The 23,508-nt window shown below is 41.0% G+C and overlaps 1 protein-coding gene across 5 annotated transcripts in view; it reads right to left on the reverse strand.

Annotated features, from left to right (window-relative positions):
• The window catches only part of hdac9b (histone deacetylase 9b), a 41,662-nt gene that overhangs the window by 13,758 nt on the left and 4,396 nt on the right, over positions 1 to 23,508 (reverse strand). For 2 of the 5 annotated variants that reach the window (XM_030394402.1, XM_030394404.1), the window contains 2 exons: positions 1,929 to 2,167; positions 1,403 to 1,580 (listed from right to left, as the gene is read on the reverse strand). In XM_030394402.1, the coding sequence (XP_030250262.1) occupies positions 1,403 to 1,580; positions 1,929 to 2,167 (417 nt within the window). Of the gene's footprint in view, positions 1 to 1,402; positions 1,581 to 1,928; positions 2,168 to 9,525; positions 10,541 to 23,508 lie in introns of those variants that run through there. The other 3 variants (XM_030394401.1, XM_030394400.1, XM_030394403.1) reach the window with 3 other exon arrangements.

Genomic DNA, 23,508 nt, shown 5'->3' on the forward strand with positions numbered 1-23,508 from the left:
GATGTTCTTTCTCATTGGAGGGTTACAGTTGCAGGACACAGTTTCAAATTACGTGACCTGACAAAGTCATAAATCTACTCTATTATTAGCTATAAGGTATAAACAGAAACGAAACACTATATCTGAGGCTATTTTCATCATGTTATTCAAAGACATTTTCTCCTAAATCCTAAGCTTAAATGTCACTGGCCAACCTTATGTCATCAGTTGGATCTACTCGTTAAGTGCCATGTCATCATCATCATCATCATCATCATACTATTATATTTCACTTCATCTGATGATGAAATTAAAGTGTTTTTTACAGAATTTGCTTTTTTTCTTACCCCATTTTATTCTAACACTAAGGATATTTTACAATACATTTTGTTATGCTGTTGACTATATTAAGGTATTTTTTTTTTACCTTTTTGCTATTTAATTACTATATCTGTTAGTCATTGCTATTATCATTATTATCCTTAGTTTCTAATTGAATTTTATTCTGTAATTATGTCCAACTAAAAATCCCGACCTCATTGTGACTTCCTGTTTACATAAAGTATGTCGAATTTCAACTTTGAAATGTGTCTTGTTCCAAGTTCCAAAGCGGACAATTACATCTTATATTCAGAAGTTGTGTCATCACAACATAAGTTTGCCCTGTTTATGAACAGCAATTCAGCCTCATGTAGTGAGAACGATATACTACGCATTCATTTTTAACCTTAGCGTGCCATTAATCCTGGTAAGTAAAAGGAGGTGGTCTTCAAGGGTTGCTTCACTGAACCAACAAAAACATATTCCCTCACTTACTTTCCACACTTGCCAGATAGTTCTGTCTTAAAAGATATCTGCATCTGCTGTCAACCCATGCCAATGAAAAAATATTTAAACACTACAGCTTCTACTACTATAGATAAATACATAGATGTGGACCCCCGGACATTCATGTTACAACAGCAGATGGAGATCTAAGTAAACAATTTAACATCAGGCTAAGGATTCCTTGCAGCCAGACGGCATATAAATACAGCAATTAAAAACAGCAATTTAAAACATCTCTTTCAATACAATAAAATATAATTGTATGGCAAAAATGATGGTAAAATTCCTACAAAGGAGCCCTGCAATCCTATGACATGACTTGAGGGCCATCATTCTAGTAATAACCATGAGTACAGAACATGTAGTATTTCCCCTGTAACTGGAGCATTTAGCTGCAGTAAAGCACTCCTAACTAGCTGTTATATTTATATTTTGCTTTGGCCCAACTCTAAGGTAATGCATAAAAAAAATATTGAAATGGGTGAAGGTTAGGATTACGGGGTCTCCCGCTTGCTTTCGCCTGGGGCCCTCAAAATGACTTATATCCGCCCCTGATGTTAAAGAGATGGTGATGATGACGGTGTTGAGCTCTTACTCTCTCGAGAGCGCTCCTTGCCCCTGAGGATCAGGCTGGAAACATGCTGCTCTCGCCGATGTCTCTCCTGCTCCTTCTCCTGCTGGTTCTGCTGCTGTTGCTGCTGCTGCTGCTCCAGACGACGCTCCTTCTCTGCAAGTTCCTGCTGCTGTTTCATGGCCTGGAGCTCCTGCTGGAGCTGAAATACATGCAGGCTTCAAGTCAGCAGAGCACACTGATAAATATGTTTTCACAATGACGGTGGCTTATGATAACTTCTGCAGTTTCTGTTTTGCTGTGATAGAATATTCTGTATTTGTCTGCAAAAACAAAACTCACACTGTTCTATAATGTATTGCTTAACACTCCTAGTCTTGCTGTGCTGAGCTGTCTCTCCTTTTCTGAACTCCTGTTTTCCTGAGCTACAATGTTTTCTAATGATCTGCAATATGCCGTGATGTGTTGTGCTCTTCTCTGTTGTACACTGTGGTGCCATTGTGCACACTGCTGTGCCGTCCTCCATAGAACTGTTCAGTGCAATGCTGACCTTGAGGTGCTCCTGGAGCTGAGCCTGGTGCTGACGGGTCAACTTCTCATGCTGCTTCTGGAACTCGCTGATTAGTAGCTGTTTCTGGATCTGCTGCTGCTTCTGAATGAGGAGCAGCTCCTGCTGCAGCTGCCTCTCCCACAGTCCCGGGTCCGAGCCTGGCCCCAGCATTCTCAGGTCAGTGCGCAGGTCCAAAGGAGATAAAGGCTCAGCCAATGGCACGTCTGACTTAATGTCCACTGTGGCCCACAAAGGGGAGAGCAGAGAAAATGAAAGAAGAGCTTTGTCAGTTCCTTGATTAAACTTTATCTATATCAATTCAAATCATAAAACCAAAGGCAGCTGTGTATAGTACAACGGCAAATAATTTTGGTTAGAGCTACAAATGACAGAAATTAGGATTCCAAAAATGACTCATAGAGTTTTAAAAATAAAAATATAAAGCATGCGAGAACAGGAAGGGTTAGAAATGAGGAGCAGAGCTTTTCTCTCCCGTGATCCTCAGAAACCTGCAATTATAATAGTTTCTATAAACAAACATGAGATCACATCCGTCAGAGTCTACTGGGAGCAGCTGTATAACAGACTCAATGGACATTTGGCACGTAATGTTGAAGTGGTAATTTAAAGTATTTACATAAATCCTATCTTCCCACTGTTTGATAAATAAAGAGAGTCCCTCTCCCCTTCTCTACTAGAACATCATGCAGTTATCTCTTCTTAACAAAAAAGATTGAAGGCGAAGTAGTTTGTGAGCCTGGAAGCTGCGTGTGTTTGTGAATTAATGTTCCTGTCATCTTTTCATCTCTGTTCTTGAGTACGAACGCTGTGATGTGTGTAAGATCTGCCTTTGTCTTTGACAACTATCACCATTATAAGTAATTGCCTGATACAAAGAAGAGGGCATCCCTTTGGTCTCTGAGCTCTATATATAGGATGTTCCACAGAGAAAATCGATTCCCAGTTAAGAACATAGGAGACAGGGCTACTTCATTCTCCCTAGTCCATAGAGGGTGATTAGTAATTGTCCCATATTTTGCTTTTTATTCTTCTGTCTTCATCCACACTCCTCTTTCTAATTGAATCCTGGCAACCATTACAAATATTTTTTTTTCTAAAGGATGACTTTAAGATTTTTAATGACGTATTTACGCCTATGGTTGATCACTAACTGATTAAATAAAATTGTCAAAACGTTTGAAAAAAATTACATTTTAGTTAGCTGATCATGATGCGACATTCAAGGAAGGGTACACATTGTCCAGACTGTATAATGTCCTTTCCATTTTGAGACCAGATTAATATTCAAACCTATTTAAAATTCTAGTGGCTGGAGGGAGATTTATTGAGTGCATTCATTGCAGTAATCTTCTCAAGGGTCACATTTGAGGCAAACAAATACAGGCAATGTTACTGCACCACCTGTTCTTTGGAACTATGTGTGAAAACTATGATACAATTTATAGGTTCACATAAATAATCTTGTGTTGGTCCTGTTGTGCTTTATCCTCATTAACTAAAACAAAATGCCAATAAAAAAAGGAGTTTAAAGCTGCCAAGAGAAGCAGTCTACAGTAGCCATCAATGAAGAAGCAGTGCCCTCCTGTTCACTGATGCTGTGAAGCTCACTGGCGCCCATTTGTTTTGTCATGTAGCCTGTTTTTCATTGCCACCATTCCATGTGTATGCGGCGGTGATGATTATAAATAGAAACATAAAAGCAAGTGGCGCAATCCTGGTCTGTGACAACCCCCACACCCTAGTATCCACCACCCTAACTTGCCGCTGCCATGGCAACGCTGGCGACGTAATTATGTCTCCCCATCCTGCAGATATCGAGTCTCGCTGCATGTCATCTCCTGCCTACAGTGGCAATGTGACATGTTGACTATTATATCAGCCTTTCAGCTCTTATATAAGTAAGGAGTCCCCACCAGACAGAGACAGAGAGGAAAGCATTACAAAACCCTCCAACACACACACACACACACACACACACACAAACACACACCATAGAGATTCAATGTCTAAATGATAGCTTGTCTTAAAACATGTTCAAAGAGTAAAGACAGCTAGAGGGGACCCCCGTGCTGTAATTTTTCTCTCTGTGTTCTAAAAACAGCTCCAATCAGATGACAGCAAGGAGGGCAGCGGCTCGGCAGGCACCTGTAGAACAGACCCATCTCTCCTGACAGGGAATATTAATCTTAGCTTCTAAGTACTTGACAAAGGACTCTTGTAGCGGGCGCTGTTCCAGGGGCAGCCGAGAACCTGTGAACCATTGAAGGGGCTCAGCGAGTCAGACAGCCTTAGTGCTACTTTTGCCTAATGGACCTAAATATAGCAACAACAAAAAAAAAAACACCTGCTGCCTGGGAGAATCCACCACTGAGATATCTAATTAATCTCATATTTCATTCTGTACCCTTACTGTGACTGACATTAAGGATCTCACTTTGATCAGCACATCAAGCAGAGCCTCCATCAGAAAATCTCAGACAGTGGTTTAACAGGATGGGAAGGGGAGAGGAGGAGGAGGAGGAGGAGGAGGAGGAGGAGGAGGAGGAGGAGGAGGAGGAGGAGGAGTGTGAAAGCTTAAGCCACCTTTGATAACCAAGGCTGTATGAAATGGCCCTTGAGGAAACCGCAAACAGCCTCATGTGCCTGTTCTGCTCTTGTCCACTGTGTCGGCAAGAATAGCGCCGGATGGAATGACAATGTAGAGGGAATATAATAAGGTCCTTAAGGTAGGTAAGCATTGTTCCAACTCTGTTGAAGCCTGTTCCTTATTTGAAACTATTATATTTTATTCCGTGTGCTTACTGAAACAGAGAAAATGTCACAATGTGCCTCTGTCAGTGTATTTTACGCAACCACAGAATACATTAGACCTACTGCCATGAATTTACATCTGATATATTTACACAAAATGCACCCTGAAACTACGCAAAACTGAAATCTGCTCTTTCTGTACTTCAAAAATACTCCTTAGGCTGAGGAGAATACGGAACCACCAGTAACTAGGGCTAAATATAAATACTTTTCTGAGCAGGGTCTTAATATAGACAATGTGCGAAAGACTGTCACAGTTGTGAGGCTGCCTGCTCAATTTAACACGGGCAAAAATAAAAGCGCAGTGTTGCATTTATGTATGTTTCGGGTCACTTTTTAAATGATCGCCCGCAAAGAAGAGCCTGCCACTTCTGGTTTGGTTGTCCTATAGAGACATAGACGCTTATGACCCTTGATATGAATACCTAGGTGCCTTCTAATTGGTTTAAAGTGCACAGAAGTGTCTCTAGGCACTGGTAAACAAGAGATTTATGAATGACAGGTCCCAAATTTGTTTTTAGCACAAGGGAGCAACAAGCACCCTGCCCCATGCCCAAATTCCTCCCTGTGGAGGGTCTGCCAAGGGGGGATAGGGTGACTCATTGCCTGTGGCCACACTCCCACTGCAGCGTCGCACCACGAGTGTCCCCAAAGTGTTTATTTCTATAACCGATCTGCCTCTCATTAGCCTTGCTGGTGGTCAGAGTGACAATCACAGCTTTAATTTGAGATGTTAGATGGATGTCTTTTTTTTTTTGCATCAGGCCACATCAGCAGGCTTCCCACCCTGAAGAGAGAATAGACACACATCACCCGCAACATTACTATTGCATGTGAGGAGTCTGAAATACATAGATACAGTAAAGATAAAGTCATTATGCAGCCTTAAGTTGGAGTAAAACTACAAGTTTTTAAAGGCCCTTGACGTTCCAGTCTTTTTTTATCCCGCGAGCACATCAGCTGACAACTAACGTGAGAGTTATTAACATTGTGAACATCACCAGCTGAATATAAAAAGTACAGCTATTTTTAAACCTTAACAAGTTAGTTTGCACCTACAGGTGCCTTTGATGTCACTGAATAATCATATTCAGATTTGATCCAGTTAAATACTGCTTTAACACAACAAACACATTTTTTAGTGTTGATAGGTATGTGTGGATAAACAAATTAATAGCTTCACTTCTTGTTAAAGGTGCCCTGTAGAGTTTTCTCATATAAAAGCAAAGGTGAGGTTTAAATTCAGTGTTACTAACCCAAACTAATTAGGTATTCTTAAGGTCTAATACATGTTTCAAATGCATTTCCTTCCTCTTTAAAAAGCTGCAAAGACAATAAAAGTATTTAAAATCCTGTATTGTTTGCATCAGTGTTTACTGTTTAGAATTCTTCTTCCTTGTTTTTTGTCACCTATTGATCAGGTGACACCATTGGTAGGACTGTGTACTGTGCCACCAGCGAGATAAACAAAGCAGGGAAAGTCACATATAGTCAAAAACTTTTGAGTGTTATTAAAATAAAAGTTTATTAAAGCAATTAACTTCAGCATTCTTTTTCTTCTTCTTCTTTCTCTTCTTCTTCTTATTATCATTATTATGTTTAACCAAATGCAAATATTGCATACACTCTGTGAAAGTTTATCCGGCAAAAATCAACATTAAATTTACTGACGCTAATATTGCTGTTGCAGCATAAAAAGTTAAAGCAACACTTGAATCCAAAATGTTTAGAGACACTGATGAGCTGATTCATTTCATTTGTCTCAGTCTCAATCTTTTGCAATTAATCTGCATAAAAATGTATGTCAAAACTATGTTACACATGGTTTCATGTTATTATAGAGAAGTCACCTGCGTTTTAGAGATTTTCCTCATAACTGCACAAAAACTCACCACTTTTTAAAGCATAGCACCATCACCCAGTGAAGGGTTAGGGTTAGGGAAGGACCTGTGTTCCATTTGTTTTCCAGTGAAACATACTACTGTGTGTAAAGGATAGGTGCTGAAACCATCTTAACCCAATGTGAAACTGACCGTGGATCATCATCTTTATATGTGTCTATTTTATTAAAATACTCCATATGAATATTTTTTATCTAAAGCAATAAAGATAATGGCACACTTTGTGTTTACACTTGAAACATGTTGTATGTTGCATGCATTAAATGTGCACTGGAGATGGTTGCTGATCTAAATTCCCTGTCTGAAGGTATAAATAGAAGCAGAGATACAGAAGATGTTTGAGGGCAAAAATAAGCTGATGCTTGGGACTGCAATGTGGTGCTGGATCTCTCATTAAGTGCCTTGTTATTTTGAGCAGCTGGCATGTCTAAAGCAAGAAACAGGTCTTTATTTTTAAGACTCAGGCTCGTCCTTGCAGCTGAGCCAGAGCTGCGGCTTGCTGGCTATCTGCTAACAAAGTGAGCTGAGTTGAACCACCACGAGCCTTTCACTGAAGGGAGCCAGGAGTCCAGTCGCCTCCTGTCCTGCCGTCATGCCAAACTGTCTCGCAAAACAACAACACGCAAAATGACATGAACTGAATCGCTACCTAAGAAAATAAAAGGAGACTGAAGATGACTATAAGCATATCGCTCTGTCATGACATTTGTATCATTATCCTATCCTCTTTGGACAACATTGGGGATAACGTAATAACATTTGTAATAAATCAATGACAATTTTTCACAGCAAAACCTCCAAGCAGAAGAGAGCATCCCTTGCCATCACTGATAAAACACAAGCCATATCCTTTGTTCTTCTACAAAATACATAAAGGAAAAGTTGAAAGAAATATGCAAAAAGTCTCATGTACTTTCATTTGGGCTTGATGATCAATACGCTCTACACCTTAATCAACAATAGCTTAATATAATAAATTACTCCATTCTTATAATTGGCAACTGACAATAGCAATAGTAAAACATCTCATATTCATTTTTGTTATTTTATGCAGTCTCTTTAGCACTTTGAATCCACACAGTGAGGCAACCTGAATGGATGCTGCATACAGGAGGACTTGAAAGGTGCAGCATTGTTATTGCCTGAAAGGTCCCTATTGATGGGAGCTTGTGTGATATTTTACATCATATTTTGCAGTCATGTGGAACTCATTAATTTTCCCTTGTTGAAGAGACCATCTGAGGGCCATTCTGGTCGGAACTTTGATGTTGCTGACATTAATCAAAATAAAAATGGGATCGTGCGCTTTACTTTCATGTTCCACTTGAAATGTAACAGCAGAGAAGTAGAGTATCATATAATGTGTCAAGAGGTTTGCTCCAGAAAACAATTCACAAATAACCTTTTTGGCAGACAGGGAGACAACTTAAAACGATATTTGTGACAGAACATCAATATCCTCATTTCCTAACATTATCACACAGCTTGTGATAAACCCCAAATGAAAGGAACCAGTCTGCTCTACTAACAACACGTATATGACGTCCACTTAACCCATACAAAGTCATCCTGGTGTAGCAATTCTTTTTAGACAGATAATGTTAGTCACTGTCAAGTGATTTACTATAAAGTGGAAAGAACAAATTAAACAGGCAAATGACAGAATTCTCTATAAATATCTGTTCCAAGCCGCTGTTATATCAGGAGCATGCCGAGATGGAATGATAACGCACAGACGCCTAATCTTAGCAGGCTAATGCCATAAGCTGAAAATAACTCACCTAAGAATAGCTGACCCACAGAATAAGCAAGGAGCCCGAATTCAGGCGCTCGGTATATCTGTTGTTTGGCTCACAGGCCGCTGAGACAGAAGAAGAAAGCCCTGCTCCTGTAGCCTGATAGTCAAATAACCTGCTCTATTGACAGAGATGGAATGTGTCATCCCCCTGTCATCCCCCTGTCTTATTTATAAATCTCCTCACGTTTGGATGTTTTCAGTCGCCCGTTTTTGCTTGCCTGAAGTCAGACTATAGACAGTGTTTTTTTTGTCTTTTGATGCAAGAGTTTTTGAGTTATCTTTGACACCAAAAATACAGACTTGACAGTCAATGCAAAACAATCTGACTGTACATTTAAAATTTTGCTTGAAAGACCCAACATCATGTTTTCCCCTCTAACTGCTGGCTGAGTGGCTAAGTGTAGTTAATGTAGTGACAACTCAAAGGTCAAAATATATTTTTCAGTAAACGAAACACTCACATGACTCAGTCTGTACTTTCTCATTACACATGCTTCTCAGCAACCCACATGACAATGTTTTCACAGAAACACAATGCCTCAGCTATGAGCTAATAGCCAGAGACAATTTTCACATTTTATCAATAGCCACATGCCGAAAAAAGAAATCAAAGCAAATAAGGTGTGACTCATTTGAGTCAATACAGTGAATAGACGTTACTCATACTGATGTCAGCCGTGTACTCTTGAATTCAATTCTCGGGTCAAAAATAGAACACTCAATGTCTGTGGTAAATATCCTGAGAGAAACCTTTCAGTTGTCCTCACAGTGTTTCTGTCACAGTTTTTCCTGTTCCCTGAAAAGTGCACGCTGACAAGGAAGCTCGCAAAACACAACATCCCTTTCATGTTCACACTGACTCATTTCAGGCAACTACAGCATGGGAACAGTTTTAAGGCATTTCCTTATTTTAGTAGAAGAACAACACTCTATGCTTGTTAGATATATTAGGACAAACAGCACTTTTTAAGTTAACACAAGACATCTTTTCAACACAGACTAACGTAACCATCCAGCAGAGAAAGGCAAATCATAAAGCGGCGTTTCCCATCACAAGAGCAAATACCTTGATTCAGGAGGAAGTGCCTGATCCTACCACGTTGCTGTGCTGAGAAGCTTTGAGTTCGCTTTTCACACAGAATGAGAGACCGGCTGAGCGCAAAGAGTTGAGAGTACGTGAGAGAGGGAGAGAGTGACGGAGTAAATGTGTGCGAGAGAGGCACAGAAGATAGCGGAGAAGTAGGAACAGATTCAGAAATAGAGGAGGGACAGAGACTGGAATGCAAAGAGGGAGGGAAAAAAAAGGGATAAAAACCGAGATTCCTCAAAAGGAGTAGAAACACCGGGCTGTATGATCACCTGAGTTGTTCATGTTGTGCATCTTGCTCTGGCTGGGGAACTGCTGGTGTCCAATGCGCCCTTCTGTTGTGGAGAAACTTGACTCGCCCTCGTAAATCGTCTGCAGCATACTCCACTCAGCGCTCAAGTCTCATTGCAAGCCTTGCGTTTCCTGTCACCAAGAGCCACCCCTCAGCCACTCAGGGGAGAGACCACGACAACAGGCAATTCTCTCCCTTCCTCTGCCTCCTCCTCTGATAAACCACTCTCACTGTGGAGCAACAACACAAGCGGCACACTCTCTCTGCAGGGCTGCTACTCTCCCGGTGCCGTGCTTCAGTCTGGTCCTAACACAGTTTAAGAACAAGAAGACAAGTCCAGCTTTCCTTTCTTATCTGCCTCTCTCCCTATTTCTATCCAGTCTGTGGCTTTTTTCCCTCCGCGGCTAAGTGTCTAAGCAGAGAAAGAGAAAATGTAAAGCTGAGTTCTGCTAGGAAAGCCGTGTACTGTGCACCGAGCACCTCGCTGAGGCAGTAATGCAAGCCAGGGAGGGAGCAGGCTTCATTTGCATGTGAATCAACAACTGCGTGGCCCACAGGTGACAGAAATAGAACAATGGCCAGCCCTGGCTAAAAATAGGTCAGGCGAGGCGCGGGGATTGGAGCAGCATTGATGCGTTTAAAAATACCACACCAAACACAGCTGTCTTCTTCAGCTCCTGCCAGAAGGCATGTCTCCTGACTCGCTCTCTGCAGATGGAGGCTTGATCCCCCCCCCATCTCTCTCTCTTCTCTGATTTGTTGAACCAGTCTCTCTCACTCACTCTATTTATGTCTTCATTTTGTTCTCTCAGGTACATGGGTTGGAATGATCCATTTCTGCCTTGATGTATTACAAGAAGCACATGTAAAGTTAACCTCTGCACAGTATATTTTGTGTCAAAGGTTTGTAAAAAGGCTGCTGGAGCTTTATGTGATTCAAAAAATATAAAGTGCAGTGTTTTTACAATTTTTTTGGCAAACATTCTGATGATTTATTTCAACAAACACAAATGCAACAGCATTTAGGTAAAAAACCTCATGTGTGAAAAACCCAACAAGATGTGTTAAGTCAAGCGAGACACCAACTGAACACTGTGTTCATTTAAGACTCGGAGTGTAAGCTCACACTGCATTAGCTTAGTGTACGTGTGGGGTTCAGTGTGTATCCAGGGCAGTACTGCTACTCAGGAAGCATGCTTTCAGCTAGCCAAGGAAGCCAACTGTAAGATGCCATAACAGCGTGATCGCAATTACATAAACCTCTCAAACTGTGTCACAAACACCTCTTCAGGATTACACATCCCATTTCCTTGAAACACCCTCAATACTGTGTAAAGGTGGATTTAAAAACGACAAACAAAGCCCTATAGAACACATATACATGTCAAAAACTTGACTACTGAATTTTAAGCACCAAGTAGCTATGTAGTAGGACTTTTTCAATTAATATTATATCCCAAACTGGATAAGATCCATAGTTAATATAATGTGACTCCAGCCCATAAAAGTCAAGTCAAATGTTCTATCTGACCACTGATGCAGGGTTGGGTTTGTGGCCAAGCAGCCTGTGCCTTTAAATTTTTCATCTTCCTTCATAATTTGACCTGTCCCCCAGCCAGGGGCGTGGAGCCAGCACGGCTATTTTTAGGTCCTGAGCTCTGACGACTCGGCTACAGAGACACAGAGAAGGAGTTTTACTGTGTTGTTTCAGCTGGACAAACATTTAACCCCTCGATCCTTTTATCACAGCACAACTAAGAAGCCAAGAGGGAAATACGCAGCTTGTGGGCTCCCCCCAGACATAAAACAACTACCCATGTTTGATATTGTGCTACCTGATTATTCATAAACAGAGACAACAAACGGACTGTGCATACATTTGTTCTCAGTTCTTACTACTTCGCTATAATCACAAAACTCTAATTAATTATCAAAATGAACTATCTTTTCTCCCTGTTTACTCTGGCTGACAGAATGATTTTCACAAAGATAGTCACAGAACACTGTGGAAAATCTATCCAATCTCCCCTTAGTGACACATTATAGTGCAACAGATTTAGCAAACGCCTGATCTTCGTAAATTAGTTTTGGCATTCAAGTTGGATAAGATGGTGTGAGAGATAACAAGTCTTCAAGTCCAAGGTAATGATGGCTAAAGACCCAGAGCTCCATCTGTCACAGTATCTGTCAGAGCAGGCAAGCTCTGACCCTGTGGGCCGAACTCAGCACAGGCTGAGGCATAATTGATCAAAAGAGGAACTAAGGCTGTCACATGAATGACAATTAGCATGACAATGGAATCTCTATTTATATGACACACATGACAGTGTGATTTAGTCTAAATCTTGACCAAGTCCTGAAAATAAAAGGTCAAAAAATATATTTTGCAATGTTCCTGTAACTGTTAGTGTTTCCATTATTACACAATAAAAAAATACAAAAAACTACGTGTTGCAAACTCAGAGCCTATTTTAGCCATATAGTTCTAATCATTCATCTGGATTACCCTTGTCTTAAAAGCTGCAATGATTAAATGATTTGTTGCCAACTATCAAGTTAGCTTTTTTGATAATCGATTAATTGGTTTGAGTACTGTAGTAGTCAAGATTTTCTGATTGGAGCTTCATAAATGTGAATATTTTCTAGGTTTTTACTCCTCTATGAAAGTAAACTGAATAGCTTTGGGTTGTGGTCAAAGCAAGTCATTTAAGGGATGTCATCTTGCCCTTTGGGACACAGTGATTGACATTTTTGTCAACCACTGACCAAACAACTAATCGATGAATCGAGAAAAGAATCTTGCATTAATTGACAATGAAAATAATCGTTGTATCCCTATTAATCAAATGTATCTATTTTTGAATTGGTTGTTTCAGAATATTCTGCACAAGATAAATAGATTTGTGCTTTATTTTGTCTTACAAAAAAATCAAACTCATTAATCTGGACTTCTAAGTGAATAATTAGTTCATCCGAAAGAACCTTGGTCAACCTGCCCTACTGCTCCTAAAAAAAAGTAGACAGACATTTTAGTGGGGCATGTTACTAGCGATTAACCTACACTTTTTATTTATAACTAGCTTCCTGAGGCTGATGAGGGATTGTGGGATTGGAAATAGCTCTGTCCAATAGGCAGGGTCCAGTAAACCTGCAATGTGGCAAGCCCATTATAGCTCCTACTGCGTCACTGGCGGCCTTTGTCTACTTTAGTCCTATTAAAGCATTTAAGTGTGAACGTCAGCGTCCCTGCTGGAGAGCCACTCCACTCTGCTCTCCGGGGCCAGGGCTTGACTGTCTGTCACCTCCCTCATATCAAACACAGTCGCTGTGTGTGTCTGTGTACGCACATGTGTGTATGTTTTGACATCAGAGCACCGCCATGGAGTGGGGGAACATTAGAGACGAGGGAACAAGTGGGCCAGACCAGAGAAGTGCCACTAGCACTTTCCAAATTTAAATGAAATGCCATTATAGCCCATTTTAAAGAGCAAGAGACCAGTCAGAACACAAATGCATCCACACATATTATCATTATGTTATTTAATTCAACATAGTCCATTTAAATGATCTACTGGGAGTAGAACTATAACAAAGAGATACTTCCTGCCATGGTATTTTAGCTCTTTCCACTATATTTTGAGAAACTGTGGTCAGAACTTGTTTGGCCCTGTTTTTTTTCTACCAAATAGGCTTACTCACATAACCACAATTACTGTACCAGTTCCAAATCAACTCCCGGGTTCTGTGGCTTAATCACCATAGCAGTGCTGCCTTGTGACACACTGTGCATGATGAAACTCAGCAGGGAGTCGGACTGGAGAAGGAGGGGGTGCTGAACTTAAGTGTTGCAACAGATACAAGGGTTGGACAAACACCGCTCCTTACAACTAATTTGATCCGGCAACAAAATGTTTTGTTCCCCTTAATAGCGGATGATCCGTGTGTGGGAGGGAATGAGTCAGCCGTGTTTTGTTGTTTCCGTGTTCCTCTGAACTTCAAAGCTCTCATGTATCTCAGGCAGGGGTTGTCTATTGTAAACTAATCTGATCACAGGGGGACTTGTATAGTCCTCTTACATGATCTTTAGACGTTTCTCAGAATCTGTTTTACAAAAATCTAATTAATTTTATCCTCTCTGACTTCATGCCTATTGCTTGTCTTCCTGCCTGTGTGGATGCACAGTTTCATCATGCCACCCTGGGAGGACTGTGGCGGATGTGATCATTGTCAGGTGCTGATTTCTCCAGTCAGAGACGATGTTCCTCTCAGGAGAGGGGCTGCATACTAACAGCAACTTGTGACGTAACCAACCCCCTGCCTGTCCCTTGACTTTCTTCTCTCTTGTGGCTCCCTTGCCCCACAGCTCTGGGGGCAGCCCTGTTACAGGAGGGAAATTACCTCTCCACACCAATTACCTCAATGCCCGCCATCTTTCTTACATCAGCCCCTGATGAGTCACCACTGCCAACTGTGGAAAAGGTCCTCGATCAATTTAGGGAGTGAAGCCGAGCCATCACTGCTCCAGTGTCTGCATGTGGAGTACAGCATGCTCTGTTGGCAATCAAGCTCAGCCATGCTAAAAGTTAGGGGTAAAGTTTTGTCACTTCAAACAGCCCATTTTCCCTCCTTTACCTTGCGGTCAGTCTCATAAAAGCACAAAGGCACTACAACTGTTGATTTGATGGTAAAATCCAATTAGCCTGTACATCTGGATGTGTTATGTGAGCATGTTTCCTCACTAATGATTTGGGCGCTCTCGCTTTTATTGGGTTACTCTGTCTGGCGTCCTGTGGTATTTCCTGTTGGACTTTCAGGGTGATATAGAATGCACTTAACAGGTTGGATCAAATAACATGAAAAAGCATTTAAAGGCAGTCATGTTTGGTACTTAATCTTGACACATTGCCAACAAAGTTTATCAATGCAGCTAATAATAACAGATGGAGCCCTTACAGCTTTATGTGTATCTCTTGTGAGAGACACTAAATATAAAAAGATAGGAATGCTGCCATTGAAAGAGAGAGATGAATCAACATATATCCTTAAAAGTAAAAAACCTTTCAGAGAAATGTGTTCATTTATCTGCTGTGAACTTTCTATCTGAGATGTTAAAGACAGGCTGAACCATAGGAGAGTTCCAAAAAGGCAAAAACACAATTTCAGAGCAATTTCAAAGCATTCACTTATTGTGCACTGACCTTGAGGTCAGTTTACTTTCTAACTTTGAATAGGTCCCTGATGCCGTGCCTTCATCTGCTGCCATAGGCTTTCTAAAAATAGACGTGGAGCACAAAGGCACACTGGAAACAGAGGGCAGAGCTCAGTATTTTTACTGATCAATGTGCTCATCTCTGCTGGAAACCATTGATCCACTGTTTGTATCAAATTAACCATGTTGTTGTTGTACAACTTTTACCCTACATTCTGTCATGACAAGCCTACTTTATGTCCCACTTTGTCCCCCTTGTCCAGCGCCTTCTGTCAAAGCAACACAAACTATTGGTCCTCAAAAGATTTTCTAACACCAAAGGCTTAGAATTGATTAAATTCTTTGAAAGAACATTCTTAATGTCAGCTGGCATTTTAGCGAGCTTTTAACCATTCAACATGAAGCAGTATTCCGAGGGAACTTTTCTGCTTGAACCCACCACGTGCAAAATCATTGCATCAGTGGCTTTCAGACCTACATCACTAAAATGCCTGCAGAAGTTGAACGTCTCATCTGTATCAAACACACACACAGGCCCAGACACATGTGACTTTGATGGAGTCCAGCCAAATTTAGCTGACCTTAAAAAATCCCTGCGGGATTAATAAAAACAAAGGTTCTCTGTTCAGAGGCATCCTTCCAGGACACATCCTGCTAGTCGAGACCATTTATGAGTGGATAATCATAGCATCATCCCTCCCAAGTGCCTTGGGGCTATTATCTTAATATGATAACAAAATATGTATTTTTGGTATTACCACAGCTTTTGAGACAACACATTTTATCAGGCTAATTTGTCCTTTGGCAAGATACCAGCATTGTTATTTCAGTCACAGGAAAAGTACCGGCAGTGTTCACCCAAGTAGCAGATTTTCTTTTAAAGGGACAAATCTCACTTCAGTGACCTGAATATGTTAAGCACACTTATCAAGGAAAAACCCAACAACGTAACATAATGAAAACTGTAGCTGTTTAACAACAGATCACACTTACTGCTTGACTGCTATTCTGGATTTGTCAATGACCTTTAAAGACTCGAGAAAAGCTCCATTCATGGATTTTAAAGGTCCGTCTAAAAGAGTGCAACAGGAAATCAAGTTTACTATGGGAAGGGTGGGCTGACGCTTATTGTCCGAGCCACTTCCACCTACGGCTTCACTTCTTTACTTGCAGCACAGTCACAGCACTCTCCTCCTATGGTGTCTCAAAGGTCTCAGACGCAACAATGCCTCTGAAAAATAGCTCTTCCTCTGATTATTAAGGCAGTGCTGTGCATACCAGGAAATGCCCCCACAGTGCACCCACCACCTCTGTTACAATGGTAATGTCTGGTCTGCTCCATATGCATAAACCTGGAGGGGCTCCAGATGTATTTTTAAATGCTCGGCCAGGGTGACCTTGAGTTTCTGGATCTTATTACAGCATCATATTCATATACATTTTTCCTCCACCGTTACAAATAAATTCACTCTGACAAGCAACAATATTCGTTACTGGCTTATATTACACAAACTCCAATGTTCTACTTTTGCAATTACTATGAGAGTGCCTACACAAGTCAAACAGCCCCCTATTTCCTTTTTCCCTTGAGAGGGAAAAGTACGGGTGAGAGTTCATCTCGCTAGTTTGGTAAGGAAACAATTGTAGTGTTACAGTTGCTTCAATCGCTGATAACTTTCTGTGTGGTCTTAATACAGCTGCAACAATTCCTTGATTCCTTTATTGACCAGTTGTCAACTATTAAATTATTTCCAACTATTTTCATGATCAATTAATCAATCTGAGTCAAATTTTAAGAGAAAAATGTCTCTAACTATAGCTGCCAAAATGTGAATATTTTCTGTTTTGTTTAATCCTCTATGGCAGTAAACTGCATGTCTTTGGTTTGTAGACAAAACATATCATTTGAGCATGTGATCTTGGGCTTTAGGAAACACTAATCAATATTTTCGCTATTTCTGATGTTGTATAGACCAAACAACTAATCAATCAATCAATCAGGAATATAATCATATTTTTACCATAATCTACAATGTAAATAACTGTTAGTTGCAGCCCTAGGTCTAATCATTCTCTTGGCTGTCTCATTACATTTTAGATCTGTCAAATCACTTGTACATCTCTCTATAAAAGCAAGGAATCTCTGTCTGTCTGTCTGTCTGTCTGTGTGTGTGTTCCTCAAATATCTCTGCGGATCAGGATCAGACTGACCTGAGAGTTTCCACATGGCTGCTGCGTGGTTCAATGGTGTGCAACGTTGCATTTGTTTGGACTACAATGATACCGTTAATAAATTATTTCATAAATGCTTTACAAATTCCATGAGCATTGTCCACCGGAGCCACCACAGTCATGTGCGCACCAGAGCCAATCACTGCACACCGTAGCCACGTGCGCACCAGAGCCAATCACTGCAGAGCTCAAACCCACGACATACTTTAAGAAACAAGCGGATTCATATCTGCAGCGGCGCGAGCTGGACTGGGATTTTGCCGGCGGTTCGGTCCCGTTTTGTGCATCTAAACTGACTGTTGTGGATTAATGAGACTAAACGAGTCCGGACCGAGTCTGTTCAGGTCTGAGGAGATCCAGAGACGCGTGGACAACAAAGTGGAATCGAATCTGTGGATGTTCTTGTGTTGCTAGCTGCTAGCCCACCCACACGGCCCACGGATCAAACATTGCCGTCACGTTTGCTTTGTGTCCGGTGCAGGAAGAAACGGTAAAAACAGGCTTTTGTCACTAAAGTGTCCAAGCAGCAAGTTTGGTTGTTGAGGAACGGGAAGTTGTGGGAGGGACGGAGGCGGATGAATGACAGGCAACGACACATCAGTGCAGAGACAACGATAGAGACAGCAATATTGAGAGTTGAGAGATTTGTGACATTTAGCATGTTTGGAGTGTATAGTTAGTGTGTTATGTAGTGTTTGGTGCAGTGTGAAGTGGAGTTGGTTTTTTGTTTAATGAGTGAGACTGCTGAATGAGCATTGCCTGCATTTAAATGTAAATAGTTACATATAACTTTGTACATTTTTTAAATTTAGGCACATATTTAGCAAACAACAATTTATATTTGCATTATAAATAATAAAAAATGGTTTGTTAAACATATTTGTGGTTTTCACAGTAAAGAAATCTAACATTTTCTACTCGGATTTTAGGTTTTTTTGTGATTTTAGGTCCATTGTGTTAATACAGTATGTCAAAATAAAAAAATAACTGTACAGTCACACATGTGAGGTTGTGCTGAAAATAATGACACCAAGTAAATAGTTTTTAAGGTGAAATATAATGGCAAAATCAAAAATGGTCGAAAACGGCCAATTATACCCTGGAATATCGGATTTCACAACAAACCTAAATATCCCTGACGTCCCACCTTCAAACACAGCCTCATTTGGCCATCCATGAAAAAGCTACTTAACCTTCCACTTTTCTATGGGAATACATTTTTCTTACGGGCACTGCACTAGTCACAATAACAAAATGATGTCGCTTTGTGGTCAGCGCCATTGCATGTGTGGCAAAAATGAAAACCATACAAAATCCAAAGTCTTCTCTTTGTTTCTAGTTCTTTTCATTTGTGAGCTTCATCAGCTTAAATGAGACTGGAGAGAAGAGAAGTAACTAAGGCAGCAGGACTTGTAATTGTGGGACAGTGTCCAAGCGGGGTAAAAGCCCCTGGTGGATCCTTCAGCAACAGTGCACCCTGCAGGTTGATTAAAACAGGAACAAGAACTGAAGTAACCAGTAGAGATGCTACAGATAATACTGTAAGCTTTCCAAAGCAAACTCCAAGGAGCAGGAAGAAAAATACTCTGACACACAGCAAACACACTGCTAAAGCGACTGAACACGAGAAGAGAAAATGTTACAAAGGCACAGAGGTCCAAGGAACACAGATACAGCAGAAATACAAACCAAGACACTCACTCTGCAAACAAATACACATGCACAGACCAAGACGCACATGCACAACCATACAGTCATACACATGCACACAATTCCACATAGCAATGCCACCATGCTGTGCTTGGGAGTGGCTGCAGCGTTACTGACCTCTGCCTTTCATCTCGGATCCAGTAACCAAACTGACTGTTCAACCCAGCCCCCTCAATAACACAGGGCCTAACAAGCTGTGGCTTTCTTTTCTATAAAGGATATTACCATCAAAAAAACAAAGACTGTTTTAGCTATGTGATCCCTTCAAAGCTGGGTGTGAAGAAACAAAAGATCACATGAAGTTCAGCACATCAGTGTTTCCTTTTTAACTTGTGAGCATGGGGAGTCCTACCTTTAAAAAAAGAAAAACAGGCCTAAAACTGTGGGCATTCATAGCATCTTCATTCTTCTTTTTTTCTCCTGTCACTGATACAAGATGCCATATTATGTGCTTTTAAATACACCTCAAAGGCCTTGAGTAAAAGAATTCTGCATCAATTTTCTGTTCTAAAGAGATCAAGATGTAGCTTTCAAGGCTTACATTTTGTCCACAAGTTTGCTGAGGGAATACAATCCAAAGCTACAAGGGAGAATTTAGAGAATGCTCTAACGTTGTCACCTCAAAGGCGGTAAAAAAAATCTGGTTTTGGAAACAGATGGGCTGGTAACCCTTTCACACCTATCTGGCCACAGAGACCTTTACGAGGACTCTTCTCTTAGATATCCAGCCAGTGTGTCCAATCTCTGTGTAATTCCTGGATCCGTTTGTTCTGCACATTTCACGCAAAGTGGGAAGGGGGTTGAGGCCATGACCTCCTGCAGTCCAATAACTCACAGGATGGGCTGAGAGAGGTGGCAGGTACCCACAGATGAAAGATAACAACAAAGAGACGTTTAGCATGACGCATGACGGCGCAGTCTGGGCCCCAGAGGATGATGGGATGGCATGGAGTGACAACAGGTGGGCCTGTGAAGTTTAGGATAACAGCCTCACCCTGTGACAGTTAGGTGACAATCTGCCCATTAGACTGGGCATACCAAGAAGTCTGAAGCACAGCTCATTTATCACCTTCACTGATTTTGCGATGCAGATTTGACAGAGCAGGACGGAGCGAGGGCAGGGACACTCTCCTTGGCGCCTGTCAGTGGCCATACTGACAGACAGATAAGCAGATGGGCAAGTAGATAGGCAGGAGAATGACGCACGCATATTTCAAGTAAAAATAAACTGTGAAAAATAGCATGCCTGTAAAAAATCTGTGCTGACTGACTTAAACTAAAGAATAAAAAAATGCAAATGGAAGTTGCGTTAGCAAAAAGCATAGCATGTAGATCCATCTTGAATACTCAAGGCTGGAGCCTTAAAGCTCCCCATTTTTCATCCACACAAGAGGCCTTGCAAAGACATGAATGATTCATCTCTTCAACTCCATTTGGACAGGAAGTGAAAACAAATGGAAGTAGGTCCCCCCAGAGAGCCCAGGGGTCTACAGCGGTGCTGGATGAACAAGACTGAGAACACCATACTAAACCTACCAAGCTCTGTGTCTCAGCTGCAACAGGAGCCAGATTCCCCCCTCTGGGCCACTGTTCTCCTCCTACTATCTATACAGAGAGAGAAATATTCCTCACACATACCGCACTGCCTACTCCTTTATTCACAAACAGTCCCAGCCACAACTCTGCACTGTGAGAACAAACACCTCTGACTCTTTCACCATGCAGGAAAGATACATCATCAGGCTGCTTTAAAGATTGATTAAAATGTTTTCTGTGCACCTACCTGAACAGAGTTAATAACTTGTAACTACAAAAAAAGAACAGAAACAACAAACACTAAGAGTGTCAGTGTGGAAAAACTTATATAAGTACGCACAGTTTTGTGGCACTTGGGATACATTCAGATTGTCTGCACAATGTTTGCTGCACAGCCACACTCATACTTCCACTAGAGCAGCAGCGCCAAGAACAGCAAAATAAATAAAGGTGTGAACATGATTCTCCATTTATTTTTCATGACAACACACTGAGATAAAGCCCAGAACTGCACTGCCAGGACTGCTTCTGTTTAATCTCAAAACACATACAACACACTCAATGGAGACTAATCAAAAACAGAACTTTGCAGCATTGTAAAATATTGACTGATATCAATTTCAGAGGATAAAATAGTCTGCCATAAGGTTTGCTAATAATGCAAACAATCAGTGACTTTAGAGGCTTCAAGTGGACTTAGAAAACATCATCTGTAAGGTCCGTAGCTGCTTAGCAGATGACTGATTTCTAACATCACAAGTAAATGTATGTAATGTGCTACTACCAGATTAATAAGGCTCACAAGTCCTGGCCTGGCTACTCCAAAAATGTTACCTCAAAATACTTCCAAAAAACTTTTATTCTGCCATACTGTCATATCATTTGTCTTAACCTGGTATCTCCAGCTAGCCTGACATTGCACAATTGGTCCTTCTCCGTTAATTTTCAATTTCTAGGGGGTATGTCAAAAGGCACAGACTAGCGCTGAGCGACACATTCAATTAGAGGCAGTTCTTCTTCCATTTTCAAGCTTGAAAAAATGGCAGCCTGGTCGCAAACGGCTAAACAGCTAAACAGTTGACTAAAATATGTTTCTAAAACATCTAGGGTGAGAAATAGGCATGCAGGAGTGAAATCGAGATTCGTATTTGATCAACACTGCCTACTTTGACGTTTGATCTGAGTATTGTGAGCCAGGACAGACCTGCAGACTGGATGCAACTGGATACACTTGCAACCAATTAGAGCAGTAAAATGTATGAGATGTGACCTTTCAAATCTGGACTGGGGACACTCCTCTGTCAGTCATTGTATCAGACCTGCCCCAAGTCAGAGTTGTGACTGGCCCGACATGGGCCAGGTTGGGTGGAAAAATGTGTCTGAACATGGAGGGGAACTAGACACATCTGCCAGAGCAAATAAAACATGAGCTCAGAAGAACTGTCTGGTTCCCGGGGTAATATCCAACATGTCACCTTCTCAAAAGATGAGAAAAACTTGTCCGGTTCTGAGTTGTTGAGACTGTATTTTACAGGCTTTACAAGGGTTATATGAGCCTAAGCTGTTGGAGAATTTCCCCAAAGTGAAGAAAAAACATGATATGTTGACATTTTAGAAAACATAAAATTCAGCTTACATACATAAAGACCTACAAGTACAATTTATCCTGCTCTTATTGGTACCTTGTGTGCGATAATATGTTGGCAAAAAAGTCCTGACAGGCTTTAATAATGACAGCACTTTATTCCGACACGAATAAGTGCGAGTTTTATGCTGTCATCTAAGCTTCCTGTATTACCGATGAAGGGAACATAACAATGAGCCACTGCAGACAGAGACCAGCACCTTCCTCTGGGCATCAACAACACCCCTCCTCCTGCAAAAACTCACTGACCCAAACCCATTTTTTCCAGTCTAAGAGAAATGTCAAGTCCAGTCCTAGAACTCGTCTCTTTGAAGGGAACATAGCAGCCAAATATAGCCTGCAAGCCTCTACGCCTCCTGACATACATCAGGCTCTACGGGTTCTGCTAACAGTGGTTAAATTTGGCCGACTGCCATGTAGTCACTTACTATTAAACATCATAACTATACAAAGAAAATTATAACCAAGCAGTGAAGTGTACACTGTTGCCTGGTAACCTAATGCCATGTTGGGGATTCATCTTGTTATGGAACAGAAAACACTTAGAGCCAAAGCCAATAATAGATCCTGGACTGCACAAAAAATAGTTCAAGGGTGTCAACAACAACCAACTCCAAGCTGAGAAACATATCACGAGAGATGTACGTTCAAGAGACAATCTTACTTGTTGGTGTTACGTTTTAAGAATTGTTCCTGCAATTTGAACCACTGGGGAAATTATATAATTATTAATCATCTGTCATTTCTTTCAAGCGAAATGATGGATAGAATGAGAGCTTATTTCCAAGTGTGAAATCCAGCTAAAGAACACATCATGCTGGCTGACGCTGGGTGCCTGGTACTAATTACAAAAGCTGTTTCTAAGTCTTTTGGATCATGCTGAATTATGTAAATAACCCCCCCCCCCCCCCCCCCCCCCCAAAGAACTATGTGCATCATGACAGAACATTGAGACTGAACATTCAGATTTTTACCTAATGGCATCACACTACTTTATGCCACTTGGTAATAATCTATGCTTTGGTTGGTTTTAATATAGTTTTTATGCATGCAACATGAGAACATTGCAATTGAGCAACATCATAACTGTATCTGAGAAGCTATGATACATTATGACTTTGGGGTTATGAGTCTTTTGAGCATCATGTATTTACCTGGATTTGCTTCACAGTATGCCATCATATGTTCTATTTTATGACTTTAGAGACTCATTAAGGTCCTGTAATGCCTTTATGAATTATAAAGCAACACCAGTTGTGAAAGAGTCATGATGCCAAGAGGCATTTACTGTGAGCTTTAAAGGACTGGTTGGTGCTTTTCATTATCTTTGATTGTATT

This window comes from Sparus aurata, chromosome 17 (assembly GCF_900880675.1).
Source record: "Sparus aurata chromosome 17, fSpaAur1.1, whole genome shotgun sequence".
Classification (NCBI taxonomy): Eukaryota; Metazoa; Chordata; class Actinopteri; order Spariformes; family Sparidae; genus Sparus; species Sparus aurata.